This window comes from Nycticebus coucang, chromosome 16, assembly GCF_027406575.1.
Source record: "Nycticebus coucang isolate mNycCou1 chromosome 16, mNycCou1.pri, whole genome shotgun sequence".
Taxonomy (NCBI): domain Eukaryota; kingdom Metazoa; phylum Chordata; class Mammalia; order Primates; family Lorisidae; genus Nycticebus; species Nycticebus coucang.
The window spans coordinates 19,092,812-19,113,568 of NC_069795.1; the positions used below are offsets into that span (position 1 = coordinate 19,092,812).

The window sequence follows — 20,757 nt, forward strand, 5'->3', positions numbered from 1 at the left end:
TCTCTGAAATTCTGGCAGATTCAGTAATGTTTGCTATTCATGAGTGGATCAGCAAGCAAAAGGCCCTGCTTCCCCATTGAATCTTAAAGAGGCTAGATTTAGGATCTGGAACAACAAAAGTCTTCTCTCCCTTCCCCCATTATGTGCTTCTTTGGGGCATTGTGATTGTGTTCATGACACACACATGTAAAATGTCATATTTGCCTTTTGCCCTGTGATAAAACAGATTAAATGTTTTAATTTGCTTTCATAAGAGCCTAAAATTTACCATGCATTCATTGTAACAGTGGAAGACCTTATTTACTTAGCAATCTGCCTTTTGTGAATAGTTAGTATTTCTTTACATAAAATTAAAATGACTTTTACCCAATTCTCAGGGGTAGGGGGGTGGCCAACCTTGTTTCTGAAGATGGTATTTTATGTGTAATATGCCGCTATGACAAATTATATACTTCTTTGTAGGAGGTCAAATATTATTCTGATGAGAATGAGTATGTGATACGTTTTCTAAGGTTTAGAATGACAAAAATAGTCCTTTCCTAATATTCTGAAATAAAAATAAATAATTTTTTTTAAATGTGTATTAGAAACATAGAAGCCAATATCTGAAGAGAAGAAAAAGCTATGGAGTTAATAGGGAATAGACAGAAAAAGCCCTGAGTAGAATGAATGATTCTTGAGAGAGGCAGGTGCTGTGGCAAGGCAGGGTCAGGAGTAAACAGAACCATGACACAGACATGGGGGTAGAGAGAGGGTCAGGACAAGCTGGAGGCACAATTACTTGTTACAAACATGGCAGAAGACTTGGGTAGAGAGCCAGGGAGGCAGATGTTCAGAACTGCGCTCAGACAACCAAGATTTTGCTGCTGGACTTCACAGGGATGCATTATCCCAAAATGTATAGATGTTGCTTAGACATTGTTGCATTCCTTACTTTCCTGTGTTTTTTTGTTTATTTATTTTGTTTTTTGCTTTTTTCCAGAGAAAGATACATTCGCTAAAATTGTAGGCCTTGAAACCAGATTATCTATTTTTTCCATAATCAGTTAAATTATTTGGATTATGGATTCACAATAAAAATTAGCTACAAATTTTAGAGACTTAAATAAATAAAAATATTCATCCAGTTAAATTTGTAGTTAAAGGAAAAACTGGTGATTTTAAATTTGTGTATTTTTTTTAAATTTTATTTTGTAGGTGATGAGAGAATGGGAAGAGGCAGAACGCCAAGCAAAGAATTTGCCTAAAGCTGATAAGAAGGCCGTTATCCAGGTAAAGTCCGCTCCCTGCCCTACAGGACGTAGGACTGCTGGTCTCCTGGAACCTCATATGTGATGAGCTATCTTCCCATGAACGTGAACTATTCTCAATCTCCATATAGTCACTGAATTTTTTCAACCCTGATTTTCGTTTGCTCCCAGTCATACCAACATAAACTCATATTGTTACTTACAATCTACTTTTTATTAATAATGTATCTTTACAGGGGCCATAAACTTCTGCTACTTCTATATGAGAATTTGAAATTTTGACTGAAGCCAGTCTCAAATTACCTTAATAAAACAGAGAGATTATCATGGTCAATTACTTATTAAAGTACTTTCATTAAGAGGGGAATTTTTAAAAGTATGTACTTATAATGTGAGCATTTCAGGATACATAAATTTATCCATTGTTACCACTGGTCAAGGCAGTCTTCAGGGACCCTATGAAGGACTGATTGTGTCTGGGAAATTAGGTTTGTTGGGGAGTGGAGAGTACAGGAAAGTTACCTACAGAAGGTTCAGAGTTAATCAAGATGTTGGAATGGCTGTGCAGTCTTTGGAAGAGTTTTTATCGCTCAAAGAAAATGGAATAGGATGTCCCTTTAAAATGACTGTGGTTTGCTGTTCCATGCCACTTGCTCAGTCCTGACTGACGTGTGTTTATGACGGCAGCATTTCCAGGAGAAAGTGGAATCTCTGGAACAGGAAGCAGCCAATGAGCGACAGCAGCTGGTGGAGACGCACATGGCCAGAGTGGAAGCGATGCTCAATGACCGCCGCCGGCTGGCCCTGGAGAACTACATCACCGCCCTGCAGGCTGTTCCCCCACGGGTAGGTCTCCCTCGCTCAGGTCTCAGCGCAGGCAGGGGGTAGGTCTCCCTCGCTCAGGTCACAGCGCAGGCAGGGGGTAGGTCTCCCTCACTCAGGTCACAGCACAGCCAGCGGATAGGTCTCCCTCACTCAGGTCACAGTGCAGGCAGGGGGTAGGTCTCCCTCACTCAGGTCACAGCGCAGGCAGTGGGTAGGTCTCCCTCACTCTGGTCACAGTGCAGGCAGTGGGTAGGTCTCCCTCACTCAGGTCACAGCACAGGCAGTGGGTAGGTCTCCCTCACTCAGGTCACAGCACAGGCAGTGGATAGGTCTCCCTCACTCAGGTCACAGCGCAGACAGTGGGTAGGTCTCCCTCACTCAGGTCACAGTGCAGGCAGGGGGTAGGTCTCCCTCACTCAGGTCACAGTGCAGGCAGGGTGTAGGTCTCCCTCTCTCAGGTCACAGTGCAGGCAGTGGGTAGGTCTCCCTCACTCAGGTCACAGTGCAGGCAGGGGGTAGGTCTCCCTCGCTCAGGTCACAGCGCAGGCAGCGGGTAGGTCTCCCTCGCTCAGGTCACAGCGCAGGCAGGGGGTAGGTCTCCCTCGCTCAGGTCACAGCGCAGGCAGGGGGTAGGTCTCCCTCACTCAGGTCACAGCACAGGCAGCGGGTAGGTCTCCCTCACTCAGGTCACAGCACAGGCAGCGGGTAGGTCTCCCTCACTCAGGTCACAGTGCAGGCAGGGGGTAGGTCTCCCTCACTCAGGTCACAGTGCAGGCAGTGGGTAGGTCTCCCTCACTCAGGTCACAGTGCAGGCATGGGGTAGGTCTCCCTCGCTCAGGTCACAGTGCAGGCAGGGGGTAGGTCTCCCTCACTCAGGTTGCAGCGCAGGCAGGGGGTAGATCTCCCTCTCTCAGGTCACAGCGCAGGCAGGGGGTAGGTCTCCCTCGCTCAGGTCGCAGCGCAGGCAGGGGGTAGATCTCCCTCTCTCAGGTCACAGTGCAGGCAGTGGGTAGGTCTCCCTCACTCAGGTCACAGCGCAGGCAGCGGGTAGGTCTCCCTCACTCAGGTCACAGCGCAGGCAGGGGGTAGGTCTCCCTCACTCAGGTTGCAGCGCAGGCAGGGGGTAGATCTCCCTCTCTCAGGTCACAGCACAGGCAGCGGGTAGGTCTCCCTCACTCAGGCAGTGGGTAGGTCTCCCTCACTTAGGTCACAGCGCAGGCAGCGGGTAGGTCTCCCTCGCTCAGGTCACAGCACAGGCCATGGGGCTGGGACACTGGGAGGTGGAAGCCATACAGAAGAAAGCAGGAGAAAGCCAGGAGCCCCCTTACTCACAGGTTCAACCTCTTGGCTGTTCCATCTTACAGGTAAAGGCTTCACGGGGCACCTGCCTCCACAGGCCCATCTCAGCACCATAGGCGCTGACACTTCTCCTCTGAGCAGTGAGTGAGCGCGGCTTCCCGAGGACTCACACTGTAGGGCCTGACTTAATATTCCTGAGGGAGTAGCACTGATGGTGTAATTGCAATCCAGACCACAGAGGCTGAGGGGATGTCCTAGTTGGTTCAGGCTACTTTTACAGACTTCTATAGAAGGTGTGGCTTGCACACATAAGAAATACATGTCCCACAGTTCTGGAGGCTGAGAAGTCCAAGATCAAGGCCCTGGCAGATTTGGTGTCTGGTGAGTTTTCCTGGTCCATAGGCCCATTTCTCAGTCTTTTTGCTGTGTTCTCATGTGGTGCAAAGAGCAGGGTAGCTCTCTAGGGCCTCTTTATAAGGAGAATAATCCCATATATGAGAGTTCTGCGCTCTGGATGTAATCGCTTCCCAAAGGCTCCACCTCCAGTATTATCACGCTAGGGTTAGGTTTCAATATACAAATTAGGGGAGACACAAACATTCAGTCCTTAGCAAAGGATCTTAGAAATAATCTAGCCCAGACCCCTCATCCTACAAATAATGTAAATGAGGTCAAGGAAAGTTGAGGCTTGGCTGAGCTGTAAGAATTTTTAGAGAACCGGTAGGAACTGGAACTCGAATTTCTGGCTCAGAACAGTGGTCATATTCTCTGGGGCCAAGGCCTCATCAGTGATGACGCCATCAGTGACATGGCTTATTTATGGTTTTCAGAAGCCCAAAAAGACTTACCCAATGATGGAGGCTTCGGTTTCTTCACTGACACTCAGTGGGAAGTCTACTTTAAACACAGGGAATGTTCTGAGCATGTGTGTACTTTCTGTCTGCTTGTTCTATCAGCATTGAGCAAGGGAGAGCAAAAGCTCTGACTATAATTGTGAACTGACCTATTTCTCCTAGCAATGCTATCAGATTTTGCTTTGTGTTTTTTGGGGCTTTGTTTGAAGGTGTGTAAATGTTTAGGGGTGTTATGCCCTCTTTGAGCCCCTTCTCATTATAATATGACCCTTTCGTCCTTGGTTTTGCCCCCAAAATCTATTTTGCCTAATATTAACAAAGGTATCCAGCTTTCTTCTGATTAATGCTAGCATAGTGTATTTTTCCTTTCTCGTACTTTGATTTAACATGTAAATCAAACATATTTGAAGTGCATTTCTTATAGAGAGCATGTGGTTGGGTCTTGTCTTTTAATTGGGAAGACCACATACATTTAATGAGGTTATTAATGTGCTTATACTATGTATTTCAAACCGGCATCCTGCTATTTGTTTTCTATTTGCCTTATCTAGTCTTTTTTTTTTTTTTTTTTTTTTTTGTTTAACCTTTTGGGGGCTGCAGGACTAATTGAATTTTTTTTTTTTTTTTTTTGCCGGGGCTGGGTTTTAACCTACCACCTCCGGTATATGGGGCCAGTGCCCTACTCCTTGAGCCACAGGAGCTGCCCTTGAATTTTTTATGATTCTATTTTACCTCTTTGGTTTGCTTTTAACTATTTGTTATTTTAGTGGTTGCATTTAGGTTTATAGAAAACATTTTTTTTTTTTTTTTGTAGAGACAGAGTCTCACTGTACCGCCCTCGGGTAGAGTGCCGTGGCATCACAGTTCACAGCTCACAGCAACCTCTAACTCTTGGGCTTACGCGATTCTCTTGCCTCAGCCTCCAAGCAGCTGGGACTACAGGCGCCCGCCACAACATCCGGCTATTTTTTATTGTTGTTGCAGTTTGGCTGGGGCTGGGTTTGAACCCGCCACCCTCGGCATATGGGGCCAGCACCCTACTCACTGAGCCACTTACCACAATGATACTACGCTGGTTCAAATAACATTTTGCTACTCCATGGGTAGGGTAAGAACGTTACAATAATGTTCTTCGTTTTTCCTCTTACTCCTTGAACTATTGTCATACTTTTTCTAAACTACAGTGTTGTTATTTTTCTTTAAACAGTAATATTTTGAAGAATTTTTAAATAATAAAAAAAATAACTTGCATATTTACCTCTGTGTCAGTCACCATGTCTGATATTCTAAATTCTATGTGTGGGTCCAGCGGGTATTATTTTCCTTCTGTATAAAAGACATCCTTTAAAATGTCTTGGAGTGTGTACAGGTTGGTGGTGAATTCGTGTGCTAGGGTACATCTGCAAATGTCTTAATTTCAACTGTCATCTTAAGGTTTTTTCCTTTTTAACTGGGTGTAGAATTGTAGATTGAGGATTTTTCCTCCATTAGTTTATACGTGATGTGCCTTTGTCCTCTTAATTGCAATGTATCCAATAGGACAGCTGATATCTTTATGTCTCTGTAAATAATGTCTTTTTAAAGATCTGTCTGCTTTTACAGTTTTCCCTTTATCGCTAGGGTTGAGCGATTTAAGTATGGTGGCCCGGGTGTAGTTCAGTCTGCCCTTAATTCCATAAGGCCAATTTCACCTCATCATTTCATATACTATTGTATAGTTTTCTAGAGTATCAAAAAATTTACTCTTGGCTTTTTTTTCCTCCCTAATATCTTCCAAATTAACTTTTGAACCTCTGGAATACAGTTATAAAAACTGTCTGAACATCCGTTTTTGCTACTTATAGTGTGTCTGTCAACATTGAGTCCATTTTGACTGGTTTTTCTTCATTGCATGTGACATTTTATTGTATCATTTCATGCCTCGTGATTTTTTACTAGACATCAGACCCTGAATTTTACTTTGTTGAGTGCTGGGTGTCCTTGTAATATTCTTGCCTTTGTTCCAGAGTATAGTTAATTGGAAATAGTTTGAGCCTTTTGAACTTTTCTTTTTTATATTTTTTAGGTAGAACTGGAGCAGTTACCTGCCTGCTAGCTAATTATTTCCCACTAGTGAGGCAGGACCCTTTTGAGTAATCTACAGTGCATGCTAAGTTTTCCCACCTGTCTGGTGGAAACATGGACCGTTTCATTTCTATGTGAACTTCTGGCGCTGCCACTGTGGATCCTCCTGGGGATTTTCATCTCTGGCCTCAGTTTCTTTCACACGCAGGCACTGATCATCACTCAGCTTCATTGTCAAGGAGCACCCTTTGTAAATATCTGGGGTCTCCATCAGAGCTCCCCTCACCCATGCCCTGTCCTGTGAATGTTAGGGGCTTGTTCTCTCCACACTCTCACTTCATATCCTAACTCTGGGAGTCCTCCAGGCTCTGCCTTGGACCCCCCTTCATGACCCATGGCCTGGAAACGCAGGGCAGTTGGTTTGGTGGCTGTAGGACCCTGTGTGTTTCCCCAGGATCACTGTCCTTCACACGATGTCTAATATCTTGCAGAAACATTGTTCCATATATTTTGTCCATTTCCTTGGTTGTTTCAGATCGGAGGGTAAATTCATTGTAGAACAAGAATATTCCTTTTCCTCAATCTTGGCTGGAAGTAGAGTTCTCTGTGCTTTTTATGTAATTAAACCAAAAGGATCACTTGCTTGCACTGATTTTCTTCACCATCTTGATTTTTCTTTCTATGTACCAAGTTGTAGTGTGCTGAAAGCCGGGGAGAGCCCCAAGAGTGCTCCTGGAGTTCTTCCAGGTAGGAAGATAGTGTCAACCCTGTTCTTTGGGTGACATCACCGCAGTCTCTGGAGATGGAGCGGCTGGTTCAGGGTGTCACCACTGGCAAGGAGCAGGGCAGACCGTGAATCACTGCCACTCACCCGCTGCCGTGACTTCTCACTAGACCAGACTTCCTCTCAGAACAAAGAGCTTTTGAAAAAGAATATTCACATTAGCATTTTCATTTTCTATTTGCAAAAAAATCTGTCCTAGCAAGACACTGCTCTGCAAAATTCTGTTTATGTCTCTCTGCAGATCAAAGTTTATTGTTTTGTTTTCTCTTGCTTGGAAGAAACAACTTTGGGGGAGGAGGATACTGTGGGGGATCATTTGCCAGAGCAGAGCAGGGGGTGGGTGTTGAGAGCAGAACCTTAATTAGCAGACATGAAGTGAAGTATTCCAGCTGAAAGTCCACATCTCTGAAGTAAGATCTTTGCTGAATGGGCATTGATAGGGCTAAAAATAAGATAACGACTGAGTGGCCTCTTTAACAAGTGCACATTTAAACTCTTCCAGCCCTTACAGGAAAGGTGCTGCCAAGAAGAATGTTTGCCAGAGGTTCAAGTTTTATCAAAGGGGATGATTTTACTATTTTTTGTCTGTTTGTTTAGCCACCCCACCATTCTTTTGAGGGAATAATTTTAGATAGGTCCTGATGGTTCTTGTTCTGTCACTGGGATCACTTCATAAGGAATTTAGATAGCATGTTATTTGAAATTTAAAAAACTGGATTAGGAAAAAATATATTACTATCTAAAATGTCAGATTCCTGTTAAACTTTTACCTCTGATTTGCATAAATTTCTTCATAGTAAAAAAAAAAATGAGGCTGGGTAGTTACAGGCTTGAAATCTTGGGGCATTATCTGCCATTTTTGTTAAGGTAGTATCTTTGAGGGAGGGTTCATTTAAATTTTAATGTATGGTTTGATGTGATACTTAGTTCTGCACCTTGGAAAATGTGAGAAAATTCTAGATCCCTTCTCGAAGACTTTATCCATCTCTCTTTGAACACATAAATCAAGATGTTACTGGTGATTGTCTGAGAAAGGCCACATCTTTGGAGCCATACATAAATATTTTCCAGCTCTCCCTCACCCTAACACAGTGCCTGAAACATACAAAATAATATATTTAGTAAATGTTGTTTAAACATAAGTGAATAAATTAGTGTTTTTCTATAGAGTCTATAGATATTATCACTTAGAATTATTATCTTCTTAACCCTTACCGAATTATATCACGTATTCCCAGACTTTGCAAACAGGGGATTCCAGAACAACATGGACTGTTTTCAATTCAGCTGAGCTTTAATTGATACTTTTCATTCATATTTTTAAAGTCTAAATTCGGAATTATTATGAAGGGATATTCTCTTGCACCTAGAATTTCTTGTTCTACAATGAATTTCATTTTTTAAGTTCCTATCTCTGTGTGTGCTTTATGTTCCAAATTTCCTTTTTAATTAATTATGTACCTATAAGCTGACACACTGAATGGCCAACTTAAAAATTCATTATTTGCTTCATATTCAGAATCATATACATTCTATTTTTTAAAAATGCTTCAAATATTACAATAGTTAAAAGAATTTTTTTGAGACGGAGTCTCACTCTGTTGCCCAGGTGAGAGTGCTGTGGCATCATCATAGCTTACTGCCTCAAACTCCTGGGCTCAAGCAATTCCCTGCCTCAGCCTCACAAATAGCTGGGACTATCTACCATACTCAGCTAATTTTTCTATTTTTTATAGAGATAGAGTCTTGCTATGTTGCCCAAGCTGCTAGCCTCAGTGACCCTCCTGCTTCAGCCTCCAAAAGTGCCAGAATTACAGATGTGAGCCCCTGAGCCTGGCCAAAACAGTTTCATTAATTCCAGACCCCTTCCCCCACCACACCAAAAAAAAAATAACCAACATAGAGCAAAGCTGTGTCTTTGCATTCAGGATAAGCTCTTACTCTGTTGAGGGCTAATGACTGTTACATGGACCAGACCCTAGAAAAATCAAGGACTTGTACCCCACCCCCAGAAAAGTTGAATTTTTCTCCGAAGTTGCACCACAATGTTTAATTCCCATTGCCTTGGGAGGCCTCTGAGCTACCAAACTTAAATACTACTTAAGGCCGAACTCTCATCCCTCACTGACCAGCTCCACGGTCCTGTGCTTCCTGCTTCTTTCTTTGTTAAAGCTCACACTCCTGCCACTCCTAAAACATGAGCTGAGTATTTCCTGAGCCTTCTGTCTTATATCTGTTAGGGTACCACTTTCCATAGAGGTGGAGAAGATAACATTCTTTTCTGGTTGTTGAACATTCTGTGCAATCTGAAGAGAAATTAGACTTGATGTGGGATCCTGTATGGTTAAACCAAAGGCTGGATAGGGATTTTTTTTCAAATAAACTTTATATTTCTAGATCTGGAAAAATGAAGTAGTTTCTAATTAGTAAGAAATAAACTGTTTAAAAGATAAATAACCAACCATTCTTTATAATTCTGAGATTTTTCTTGGTGTTTTTAGTCTAAATATTCCAGTAAACAGTCTCATAATTGTTATCCTGACTGCACCTACTCTTAAGCATTTTCTGAGTGGAAGTGAGAATTAGGAACCATTTTCATGTATATCTCTATTTCTGCTAGTTGTGTTGTCTTGATTTTTCCAGTGTCTCACGATTGCAGTCTTCTTATCCATAGTAAATTTTTTTTGTGTGCCTATTCACTGCTTCACACTCAGATTCTCAATATTTGAGTAAAAAAATTTTGGCAGTTTCTATATCACCTTTCTTTTCTCATTTCTGAATATTTCAGCCAAATGTTAACATTTTTCTGAGATCCCAGAACCTGTGGGACAATATGAATGTTGAGAGACTCTTCATTGTGGAACATAGTTTTGTCACTCAATTGAGATTTTGCTCAATGCTTTTTGGTGAATTCTAACCACGGGACAATAAATGTTCAGTAAGAAACACTGGAGAAAAATGACAGGGATTAGTGAGTACTTTTTAGGAGGTGATGGCATGAAGAGGTTCCAGTTAATCAATATTTAGTCATTATGGGATGTTGATTCCAATTAAATTACCCTTTAGCAGTATGATGGTGTTGGTATAATTGTAAGTTTTCTAAAGCAAAAAAGAAATTGCAGTGCTTAACCTGGCTGTGTTAATTTTTACACGATCCTTCTGATCATCCTTCTCCCTACACCCTAGTATTTTTTGCTCATTCTTTTTGGTCACAAAAGAAGTATCAAACATTTTGTAAAATATATGTATGTAGCATGTATCTCCAAGGAAAACGTGGGACATTGGTCCCCAATGTAATAGATGAAAAATGAGTTAAGTACTATTTGCTAAGTTCTTAACATGTGGAGAAATGAATACTTCAATGTTTAAGACATTGTACCAGCAAGTTTTGAATATAGTCAAAATTTTGTAAAACAAATCAGAATGGGCTTGAATGTTGAAATATTAGTAGGTTAAACATCACCTTTTGGAAAAGTAAATAATCATTCTATACTTTATGCATTTCTTATTTACTCATTCAGCATTCATTTCTTTTCAGTTGAGATTTGTATAAATGAGTGAGCCCAAGGAGGCTGGTTAACTTCAGAGCTTTTCATTGCAAACTCAGTAACAAATGATGGCTGGTAAGCAACTTGAGAGAATTAGCATTTATTGAACCACAGCCTAGTCTACGGCCATACCACCCTGAACGTGCCCGATCTCGTCTGAACCACAGCCTATAAACTATGCTGAGTGGCATTCATGCCTTTCAGAATTACCTCCTTTTCTTTGAATGTTTATCAAGTTCAATATATAGATCCTGCTATAGACCAATGGGAAGTATGTAACCAGAGATGCTAGTGTCTTCTGATTTTAATTAAGTTAAATAGAAAATTAAGAAATATGTTGGAAAGGCATTAGCTTGAAAGCAGTGCTGTGCCTCTGAGATCATAGTCATCACGTAGATTCCCTCCACTGCAGAGCCTTCCTCAGTCACTGCCTTCAAAATGGGAATAGATTTTCATCAGATGCTGTTAAAACCCACAGCACCAAGATGCTGTGCTTTCTTCCTGTAAACATACATATTTATATGTACATTTCTATTTTCATTTCATCCTTGAAAGTGAAAACCTATTATGAAAATAGAAACATTTAGTTTTATATATAAGTGCATAGTATATTATTTTAAAGATCTAGTAATTGTTCACCTGCCTGGCATTAATGGTACTTGCCCTGAAGAATAGATGGGCAGCAAAGGATACTCAGCCTAGAAATGAGTGTTCACACACACACACACACACACACACACACATGATTTCACATCTAGTTCAAGACCTAATCATGGATTCCAGTTTAAAGATAGTAGGCGATACAGATTTTTAAGGAGCTTTACCTTGAGTTTTCTTATATAAATGTTTTTAAGTCAGGAAAACCCCATAGAATTTCTGGTAGGTCAAAACACTAGCTGAGTGTGAGAGGAGGAGAGGGTAAAATTAAAAATTATTTTTGACCATGTTAACCCCATAGAGGGTATGAAGCAAAAATGACAAGGTTTAGGTAAGAATATGCAAAACGGAAGCAGATTGCCATAGATCTCAAAAAGTCAAGAACACGTCACGGTGGGTATCTGTTGGATGATTAGACCATTTGACAAATCTTTTCCAGGGTCTGTGTTAGATTAAAACATCTTTTGTTTACAATTTCTTCTTCAGCTCAATGGGGTCTGCCTTCTGGGTTGCGTTAATAACCCTGTTCATCCTGAACAGCTTCCGCATGTTTTACTGCTTGAGTGAGCAAGACTTGAAGATGTTCAAGTCCAAACAATTTCTGGCCTTTTTGTGTTCTCAGGTCAGAAGATCTTAGCTCTCCATCCCTTGTATACTAAAGTTTGTCTGAAAGTATAAATCATGGAATCGGTCCAGTCTTAAATTTCAGTTCTATTTGCTATGTTTACTAATTTATAACTGTGGTCTTTGTACCCAACATAAATCATTCCTGAGAACTAGCAAAATATCCTGCAAAAAAATTATGAAATGTTTGTCGGCTATGAGATTTGACAGAAGGTCACTAATTAGTGAGAGAACAGATTAATAAAACCACTCTTATTTTCTACCAAAATATTATTGCAATATAAACAACTGCCTTTAATTCCCAGGTTTGCCATCTGTATAACTTATAACTAGGAAAAAGTAATAAAAAGGCTTATTCTTACTTCATCTGCAGCTTGAGGTTAATTTTTCTATTCTTTTTCAGTTAACATGGTTCTGCAGCTTGAGGTTAATTTTTCTATTCTTTTTCAGTTAACATGGTTCTGCAGCTTGAGATTAATTTTTCTATTCTTTTTCAGTTCACATGGTTCTAGCTTTTGTTACCCAAAAATTGAAAAACAAAAGGGTTAATCAAAGATTGAGACAAAACTGTGAAGTAGGGAGATGTCTCTGCCCTACTAGGAGGAGAGAGATTTTTAGGGGAAGATATATGTAGGCTGTGGTGGCATGTCCCAATTAGGAATTGATCTGCATCCAATGAAGGAGGGAAGTGACTTTTACATTCTCCTGGTCACTGCCGTGTTCTGTGAGCAGCACAAAAGCAGAACCAAAGCAGTGAACTGAGTGTCTGGGAAGGGATGTTAGTGTAACTCCTTGGCCCCGTGTGGAGGTTTTGCCCTGGCAGTGTGAACCAAGTGGAGTGTCATAAAAGTTAGTCGTCCAATATCTTCTCTTGTGATGCTTCCATATTACTGAAACTTGAGAAATCCCAAATGAGGAAGGGTGTGCAAATCTATTGCCATTTTTCTCTGTTACTTCATCAAGACTGCTTTGTTCAACTTGGCATAGAATTGTCCTTTCCCCTCTTTTTAAACTGCAGAAATCATTTGCGTGCTTTTCTGGGAAAGAAAGAGGACCTTGGATAAACTTTGCAGTAGACTTTAAACATTTGGCTCAACTCCTAGCTTTAAAGACAAAAAAGATTGTGATATGGAGGTTCCCATAGAAGCTCCCCAAATGTTAAGTTTTTTTCTTGTGACAGTGAGAGTGCATCTGACATTTTGAGGGCAAAAGTGAAAAAATAAACTCGACTAAGAGAAGCACAGAGAAGTTTAGCTTTCTTAAGTGTGATTTTAAACCTGCACGCAGAAATTTTGTACATTTTACTTTATATGCTTGATTTCTTGAAATGCAGGTTTAAAACTGTGAAAATAATGGCCCTGAACCTATTTGTGAAAGGAGGAGAGAACTGCTTTTTTTCTTGGTCGTTGATTAACTTTCCCCACTCACGGTTTGGAAACCACCAAGGTATAATTTAATGCTTCAGGAGGGGCTTTTCTGAATAGGTCCCTTGTGACCTGGGAAGATGAGGATGCATCTCATAGAGTGAGTCATTTACTCCCTTCTTTTTGGCAGGATTATGCCCAGGGCTTTTAAAACCTCTTGACAGTTCACTCTTTTCCATCAGGAAATGGCTTAAGGCACAAGTGTCTATTCTGATGAGGTGCCAGATTTCTAGATCAAGCACAAAGCCACAGAGTGGGACAACGGAGCCAGTCATTGTGTTTTAATATACTTCCCACGTGGACTGTCCAGTAATAACCTGCACATTCACATGTGATTGGCATTGTCCTGGCCGACATCAGGCGGTCACAAGTATGAGACTGATCACAAGGCTCAAGTCCCAAAGCCAAATGTGAAAAATTATATAAAAGAACCAAGTGAATAAGGCAATAGTATCTGAGAAGGGAGGAAGTTAATAAAAAAAGATATCAAAATAGGAGGAGACAATATATGAGATCTTTTAAAATTCAAGAAATGAAATCTTGTTGATACTAGTTTGTATATGTTGTATAGTATGTTAAGTATTTGGGGGGAAGAGTTCCCAGTTAAAACCCCTTCCTAAAGGATTCTAGCACCCTGTTAGATAGATGCAATAGGCTAGTGGTGTCAGCATTTCTGTGAAAATTGGAATTGCTACTCTTCTAAATAGAGAGATTTTTGTCACTTGGATACCGTGAAAGATATTCTATAATTCTGGACCTACCTCTGAAATTATATTCAGCTCCAGGTTATTCATCAATTTAATTAACAAACATATATTAGCAACCAAATTGTGCCAGGAACTATGCCTGGAGATTCTTGCAGATAAAAAATGGTTAATGCTGGACGGCGCCTGTGGCTCAGTGAGTAGGGTGCCAGCCCCATATGCCGAGGGTGGCGGGTTCAAACCCAGCCCCGGCCAAACTGCAACAAAAAAATAGCCGGACGTTGTGGCGGACGCCTGTAGTCCCAGCTGCTCGGGAGGCTGAGACAAGAGAATCGCGTAAGCCCAAGAGTTAGAGGTTGCTGTGAGCCGTGTGACGCCACAGCACGCTTCAAAATTCAAATTTTCTCTTTCCCCTCTTTGTAGACGATAGCTAATCTAGGTTAGGAATTCCTAATCTTTTAAGAACATATTTTTAGAAGGACACAACTATAATTTGGGTTTTACCTTACAAAGGCAAACAAGGTAATCTAATTGTATGTACCCACATCTTAATCTGAAAAAAATTTTTTCATTGCTTTAAAAGAATTTTTTACGTGATATTTTAAAAGGCAGGTATGATGGTGGGGTAAATTTGGTGCGAATTGAAAAGTGCTGCATCAGTTACAAACAGATAGTCGGTAATTATGAGCTAAACACTTTTTTAAAAACATTAGTGACAATAAAAAGGATTGCATATAATTAGTCCCCCTGGGACAGATCTTTTCCTTCTAGTTTCTCTCTTGTTTAACTTTAAATAATAAGATTACCCATCCAATCCAGTACAACCAGATTGTAGTATTAATGTATAGAATATCGTAACTCTGAGATAGGAGAAATTTACCAGAAGAATTATCACTAATTGCAAAAGATTTAAAGACTTGTAACTAAAATAATCTGCATGCTGGTTATAAACAGTGCTTTCTAAATTCTCCTAACCATCAATATATTTATCATAAGCCACTGAATTCTTATGTTTTTATAATCATATGAATGACCCACTTTAAATGTGAATATTGTGACAATAGTAAGCAGTTACTTTAAGATAATATGTTTTCGAGAGAGATAACAGGTGTTCTTTTTCTAACATTTCTGTTAAGAATGTTTCTGTGGAGGGGGCAGGGTGGGGGAGGGGAAGAAAATAAAAAAAAAAGAATGTTTCTGTGTTTTCAATTAAAATTTTAGGAAATTCATCTTTGTCTTAGCATAATAAAATAAACTTCCCTAGACAATTAAGAGACCTTGTCATTCTGAGATATATGATACAGCTCTAGAAATAACTAATGTTAAATCTTGGGGATTTGTAGTCTGGCTAAAAGTTGTAAGGGCAATTATTTCTTTGTTTGAATGAAATATGCGTGAATCCTATACCATGAGGATGGCTTTTTTTTTTTAAACCTAAAGTAAATGGAAATATAAAAATGCAGAGAAAATTTTTTTATTTTTTTTTATTAAATCATAGCTGTGTACATTAATTAATGTGATCATGGGGCACCATACACTGGTTTTATAGACCGTTTGACACATTTTCATCACACTGGTTAACATAGCCTTCCTGGCATTTTCTTAGTTATTGTGCCAAGACATTTACTTTCCACATTTACTGAGTTTCACATATACCCTTGTAAGATGCACTTAACTAAAATTAGTATTAGTTTCTGAGGTGTAGCGACAACAACCGTTTTATCTGCTATGATTTATCCATCTACTCTCCACCCTAGGAACTAATCTGATTTTTTTTTTTCATTTGTGAGCATGATTCCTGGAAATGTGTTTACATGGCCAAATCAGCCACGCAGACTCATGTAATTCATTTATCCAGGGATACCCTGAAGTCTTCCTGAATCATCTTGATGTCTGCAGGCTTTACTTATCAAATAGGCACTAGGAAGAAACGAGGCTTGTGTTTATGTAGGTGCACACACAGCGTGTATCTGGGCTCACATAAACAATGATGAGGTCAGGGCTTATTTACTGTGGACTCCTAGCGTTCATTATCTCTGGAAAGCCTGAAGCCTGGAGAATCCTGAGAGCCTGGTGTGCTACTGCGTCATTTTGCTGTAGGGATTTTCACAGTAATTTAGGAATATATTTCTGAGTATGTTTTGAAGCCATATGGTGGTATTAAATGAGATCAGCAATTGAAAACATATGAACACATTCACCATTTCATTATCCATTTTAATAGAAGATAAGGATGAATTTAGCATGAGAATCCATGAATGTCACAGCAGCCCAACTTTTAACTAATGCCTTGAATCATTTTCCAGTAATCCTAATCCTCTGTCCAGATGGATAGAGGACACTCCTATCTTGCTATTTCTTCTCCTTACACATTGGTTTAATAAGTCACTAAATAATTTTATGAGTTAGCTAAAGAATAATAGAAGGCTAAAAACCTAGGCTAATAATTGAGAGACTGAACAAGTTAAAGCAGAATCTTATGCTCAATTAAAAGAGCTGATATTAATATGCCCCAAAAGAATATTACTTGAGCTTATATAGGAACCGGAAATTGAGGCAATGACTCTTGGAAGATACTCTCTTTACTAACCTTTCAGTTATTTCATATTCACTAAGTTGCTTTGTGGAACTGTCTTTAGCTTGGTGCATTTTTAGATTCTTCTTGAAAGGTGGGATTACTTAGTGATTGTGAGAAGGGGCCGTGGAGCCCAGCAACCAGGCTGGCCAGGTCTTGCTCTAAGCCTGATGAGCTCTGTCACCAGGCACCAATGATACAGCCCGTGTAACTTCAACCTTTATGCCTGATGCCTCACCTGTAAGATGGAGAGAGCCACTGTACCTGTGTCGGAGATGAAAATATGATGAATTACTGTGCATAAAGCATTCAAAACACTTGCTTGTTCATGTACGCCATCAGCACACGTTGAACACTTACTGCTTGCCAGGATGTCTAACCTTTTTGCTTTTCTGCTACACATTGCAAGAATAAGAATTATTTGGGGCCATTCTGTAAATATGCAAACACTAGTGAAAGCTGATTGGCAGAAAAAGGTTTGTGCATACTTTTTGTAATAGCTACAAAAAGATAAGCAAAAAATGTCGCCACAGATAAGCAAAAAATGTCCTCACAAAATCAACATGTGGCCCACAGATCACAGGTTGGACACCCCTGGTAGAGAAAAGAAAGGAGTAAGGAAGTTGGTGTGAAGACTAAGTGACACAAATAAATGTATTATCGAGTCCCTGCAATAGACTAACAAGGACATTTTTAATCCTCAAGCATTCTAAAAGACATTGCTATCTAAATTGCATGCGTGAGAAAGTTGTGGCTTTCATGCTTCTTGTAAAGTGGTTGTTAATAATTAACAAGTGGGAACGTCTGCTGGTTGAGGTGACAGTGAAAGGAAAGGGGGAGACCCAGATGTAAGTTATCAGAAATGACTTCTGCATTCTCTAAAATGAAATTTAGCTTAAAACAGGAGTGCTGGGGCCAGTCGGGAGCACAGCATCCTTGCGCACTCACTTGGTGATAATCCTCTGGGGACAAAATGGCTTAAAGGAACATTCACAGGTGACTAACGGAAAAAGAAAAAACTTTATGATGAAAAGCAGTTCTGATTTTTTAATTGAAGTGGGTTTTTTTCTTATTTGAACTCTTTAAAAGGATAAAAATTCCATTGTCTTCAAAACAATAAAACCTTCTAATAGAGAAAAATTAAACAGAACAACCAGGAAAGTACATAAAGTAGTCAGTTGCGTCCGTGAGGGGCAGGCGCGAACATCACGGGTAAAATCAGTTGTAACCTTTTCTGTCTCCAGCCTTGGAAGTATAATGATTATAGAACTAGATTTCTTAGCCCGTGGTGCTTAATAACAAGCAAGTATCAAGATGTCCTGATCTCACGATCCTGCCTATAAAATATCCTTCACAATCAACAATAGTCAGCCTTCAATCTCCGACATTTTAAAATTTTCTTGTTTTTAAATTAGTGTTTATAAATCTGTCATCTTTTAAATAGAGAGCTATAGTTCAATCTCTGACATTTTAAAGTTTCCTTGTTTTTAAATTAGTGTTTATAAATCTATCATCTTTTAAACATATATATAGCTATAGTTCATCAACTGTCTTCTTCCTTCTTTCTCTATGTTTCTTCTTAAGATTTAGAAGGTCGTTCTCCAACTTGTACATTCAACCAGATTTCACAGTGAAATGAGAGCCGTAATGACAGGGTGCCAAAAGCTGTGTTTCAAGCTGTGATGTCTGCCTTTCTTGGGATTATGGGGAATTACATTTCTTCTAGGAAAAAGGAAATAAGTAAGGTAGATGAGGGCAGATTTATTTTATTTTTATCGTATATACTTGTTTTCTTGAGTACAGGTATGTGGCCTCTGGCAGGCATTAGTCAAGTACAGAGCACCTGCTCTGGGCAGGCACCGGGAGACTGGGGTTCCCAATAACGAAAAAGAATAAGACCAAATATGGCCTTTTGGAGCTCACATGAAAGAAGGAAGTCAGAAACATAGATAATTTAGTAAGTTATGCTGGGAAAATGAATGAGTATTGCACAGCATTTATGGAAGCACAGAAAATGGGCCCCAAATTCCACCCGTGATGGCAGGAAGGTGGCCCTTGGTTAACTAAGCAAAGGAGGACAAAGAGGCACGTCCCATAGGATTTGCGTAACACACGAAAAAATTGTAACTCTGCACCCACCACCCCACCCCATCTCTGCAAATACATTTCAGATCTTCCAACTTGTCTTCACGTTGTCCCTCTCATACAGGTTAATAATAACTAGGTTTGCCCAACTGGCCGAAGTTGTATTCCTGACATGAATTTTTAATAGTGGTTTTGTGTTCTAATGAAGATCGGTACGTCTTTGGATATCATTTTACAAAATCACATAGTAGAATGCATATAGCAGCAGCATTGTCAAAGACAAAGGAGCCTTTGTCCTTTTTTAATTTTTTTAAATTTTAAATTTTTTTGATTTAAAAAAAATTAAGATGAATGTTTCCATGTAAAACTGGAATAAAAATGAAATGGAACCAATTAGAAAAAAAATAGAAGCACTTAAGAAATGTAATTGTTGCTGAAAGAGAATCTGATGGCTCAGAGAGAACTTAATTAAATTTCAAAGTAAAATAGATACAGTCTGGCTAAGGCCTTTCTCCTAGAATAATATAATGTCTCTTAGAGCTTATCAAACTAATAGTGGTTAAATTGCCTATTATTTTTCTCATTTTGATTATTGTGCTATTCTATATCACTGAAGATGGGATTATTTGTGCAATATTACTTCTGGTTTTCATACTGCGTGTGTAGAAATGTAGTCTCATATATGCCGCTGTATATTTGGGAGGGAGAAGAACCTAACTTAAATCTAACAGATCTGAAATCTGTTTTCCTTCTATAGCAGAATGTTTCTACATAAAAAATGTTGATTGGAGTGAACAGTTGTCATATATGGTGAAAATGCATGGTGCTCTCATAGAAATGAAAAGTGGACTAGCTAGATAACTGCTCACTAAGAAAAGTAGCAGGAGGCCGGGCGCGGTGGCTCACCTCATTCTCCTAGTACTCCTAGTAGGCTGATAGATTGCTTGAGCTCAAGAGTCTGGAATCGGCCTGAGCAAGAGGGAGACCCTGTCTCTACCAAAAAATAGAAAAACTAGCATGGTGGTGCAGGCCTGTAGTCCCAGCTATGCAGGAGGCCAAGGCAAGAGAATGGCTTGAGCCCAAGAGTTGGAGGTTGCTGTGACCTATGACACCACAGCACTCTACCCAGGGCCACTAAGCAAGACTCTGTCTCAAAAAAGAAGAAATGGGAGACATGTTTAGGAGCGAAAATGGCAAAAAGATGACTTATGATGCTTTTATATCACGGGATGAATTTGTGGTACCACTCAGGCAACGCCAATGGAAGAAGCATTATTTTACACAAACTTGAAAACTTTTCTTTTCATTTTATCGCCCTACAGCCTCGTCATGTGTTCAACATGCTAAAGAAGTATGTCCGGGCCGAACAGAAAGACAGACAGCACACCCTCAAGCACTTTGAACATGTGCGCATGGTGGATCCCAAGAAAGCAGCTCAGATCCGGTCCCAGGTAAGCTGCGCATCCTGCTTCTCTGCACTTTCACAGCCAGTGTTCTCACTCCTGCAGTTGGTGACAGCCTTCCAGGTGTTTCCAGAGCATCCAGGAGCACTGTGTCTTCTGTGATAAGAACTCTTAGTTCCTGGTGAATTCTAAAGGTTGGTCCACAAACAATATGTATTTTGGCATTTTCTGAGTTGTAAAAATGGGGGCAAGACATGATTGCAAGAGGGACTTTACCTAACAATTGCAATCAGTGTAACCTGGCTTATTGTACCCTCAATGAATCCCCAACAATAAAAAAATAAAATAAAATAAAATAAATCAGGTGGCTCCCGTGGCTCAAAGGGGTAGGGCGCCAGTCCCATATGCCCGAGGTGGCAGGTTCAAGCCCAGCCCTGGCCGAAAACCACAAAAGTAGGGAGGGAGGGAGGGAGGGAGGGAGGAAGGAAGGAAGGGAGAAAGGAAGGAAGGAAGGAAGGAAGGGAGGGAGGGAGGGAGGGAGGAAGGAAGGAAGGAAGGAAGGAAGGAAGGAAGGAAGGAAGGAAGGAAGGAAGGAAGGAAGGAAGGAAATCTATTTTATTATGACAACAATGGCTTTGCACTATCTAGTGGAAAGCCTGAT

General features: G+C 40.2%; 1 protein-coding gene across 7 annotated transcripts in view; it reads left to right on the plus strand.

Annotated features, from left to right (window-relative positions):
* Positions 1–20,757, plus strand: part of APP (amyloid beta precursor protein) — a 295,844-nt gene that overhangs the window by 208,605 nt on the left and 66,482 nt on the right. For all 7 annotated transcript variants that reach the window (XM_053565412.1, XM_053565413.1, XM_053565414.1 and 4 more), the window contains 3 exons: positions 1,198–1,272; positions 1,938–2,096; positions 20,016–20,144. In XM_053565412.1, coding sequence (XP_053421387.1) covers positions 1,198–1,272; positions 1,938–2,096; positions 20,016–20,144 — 363 coding nt within the window. The remainder of the gene's footprint in view (positions 1–1,197; positions 1,273–1,937; positions 2,097–20,015; positions 20,145–20,757) is intronic.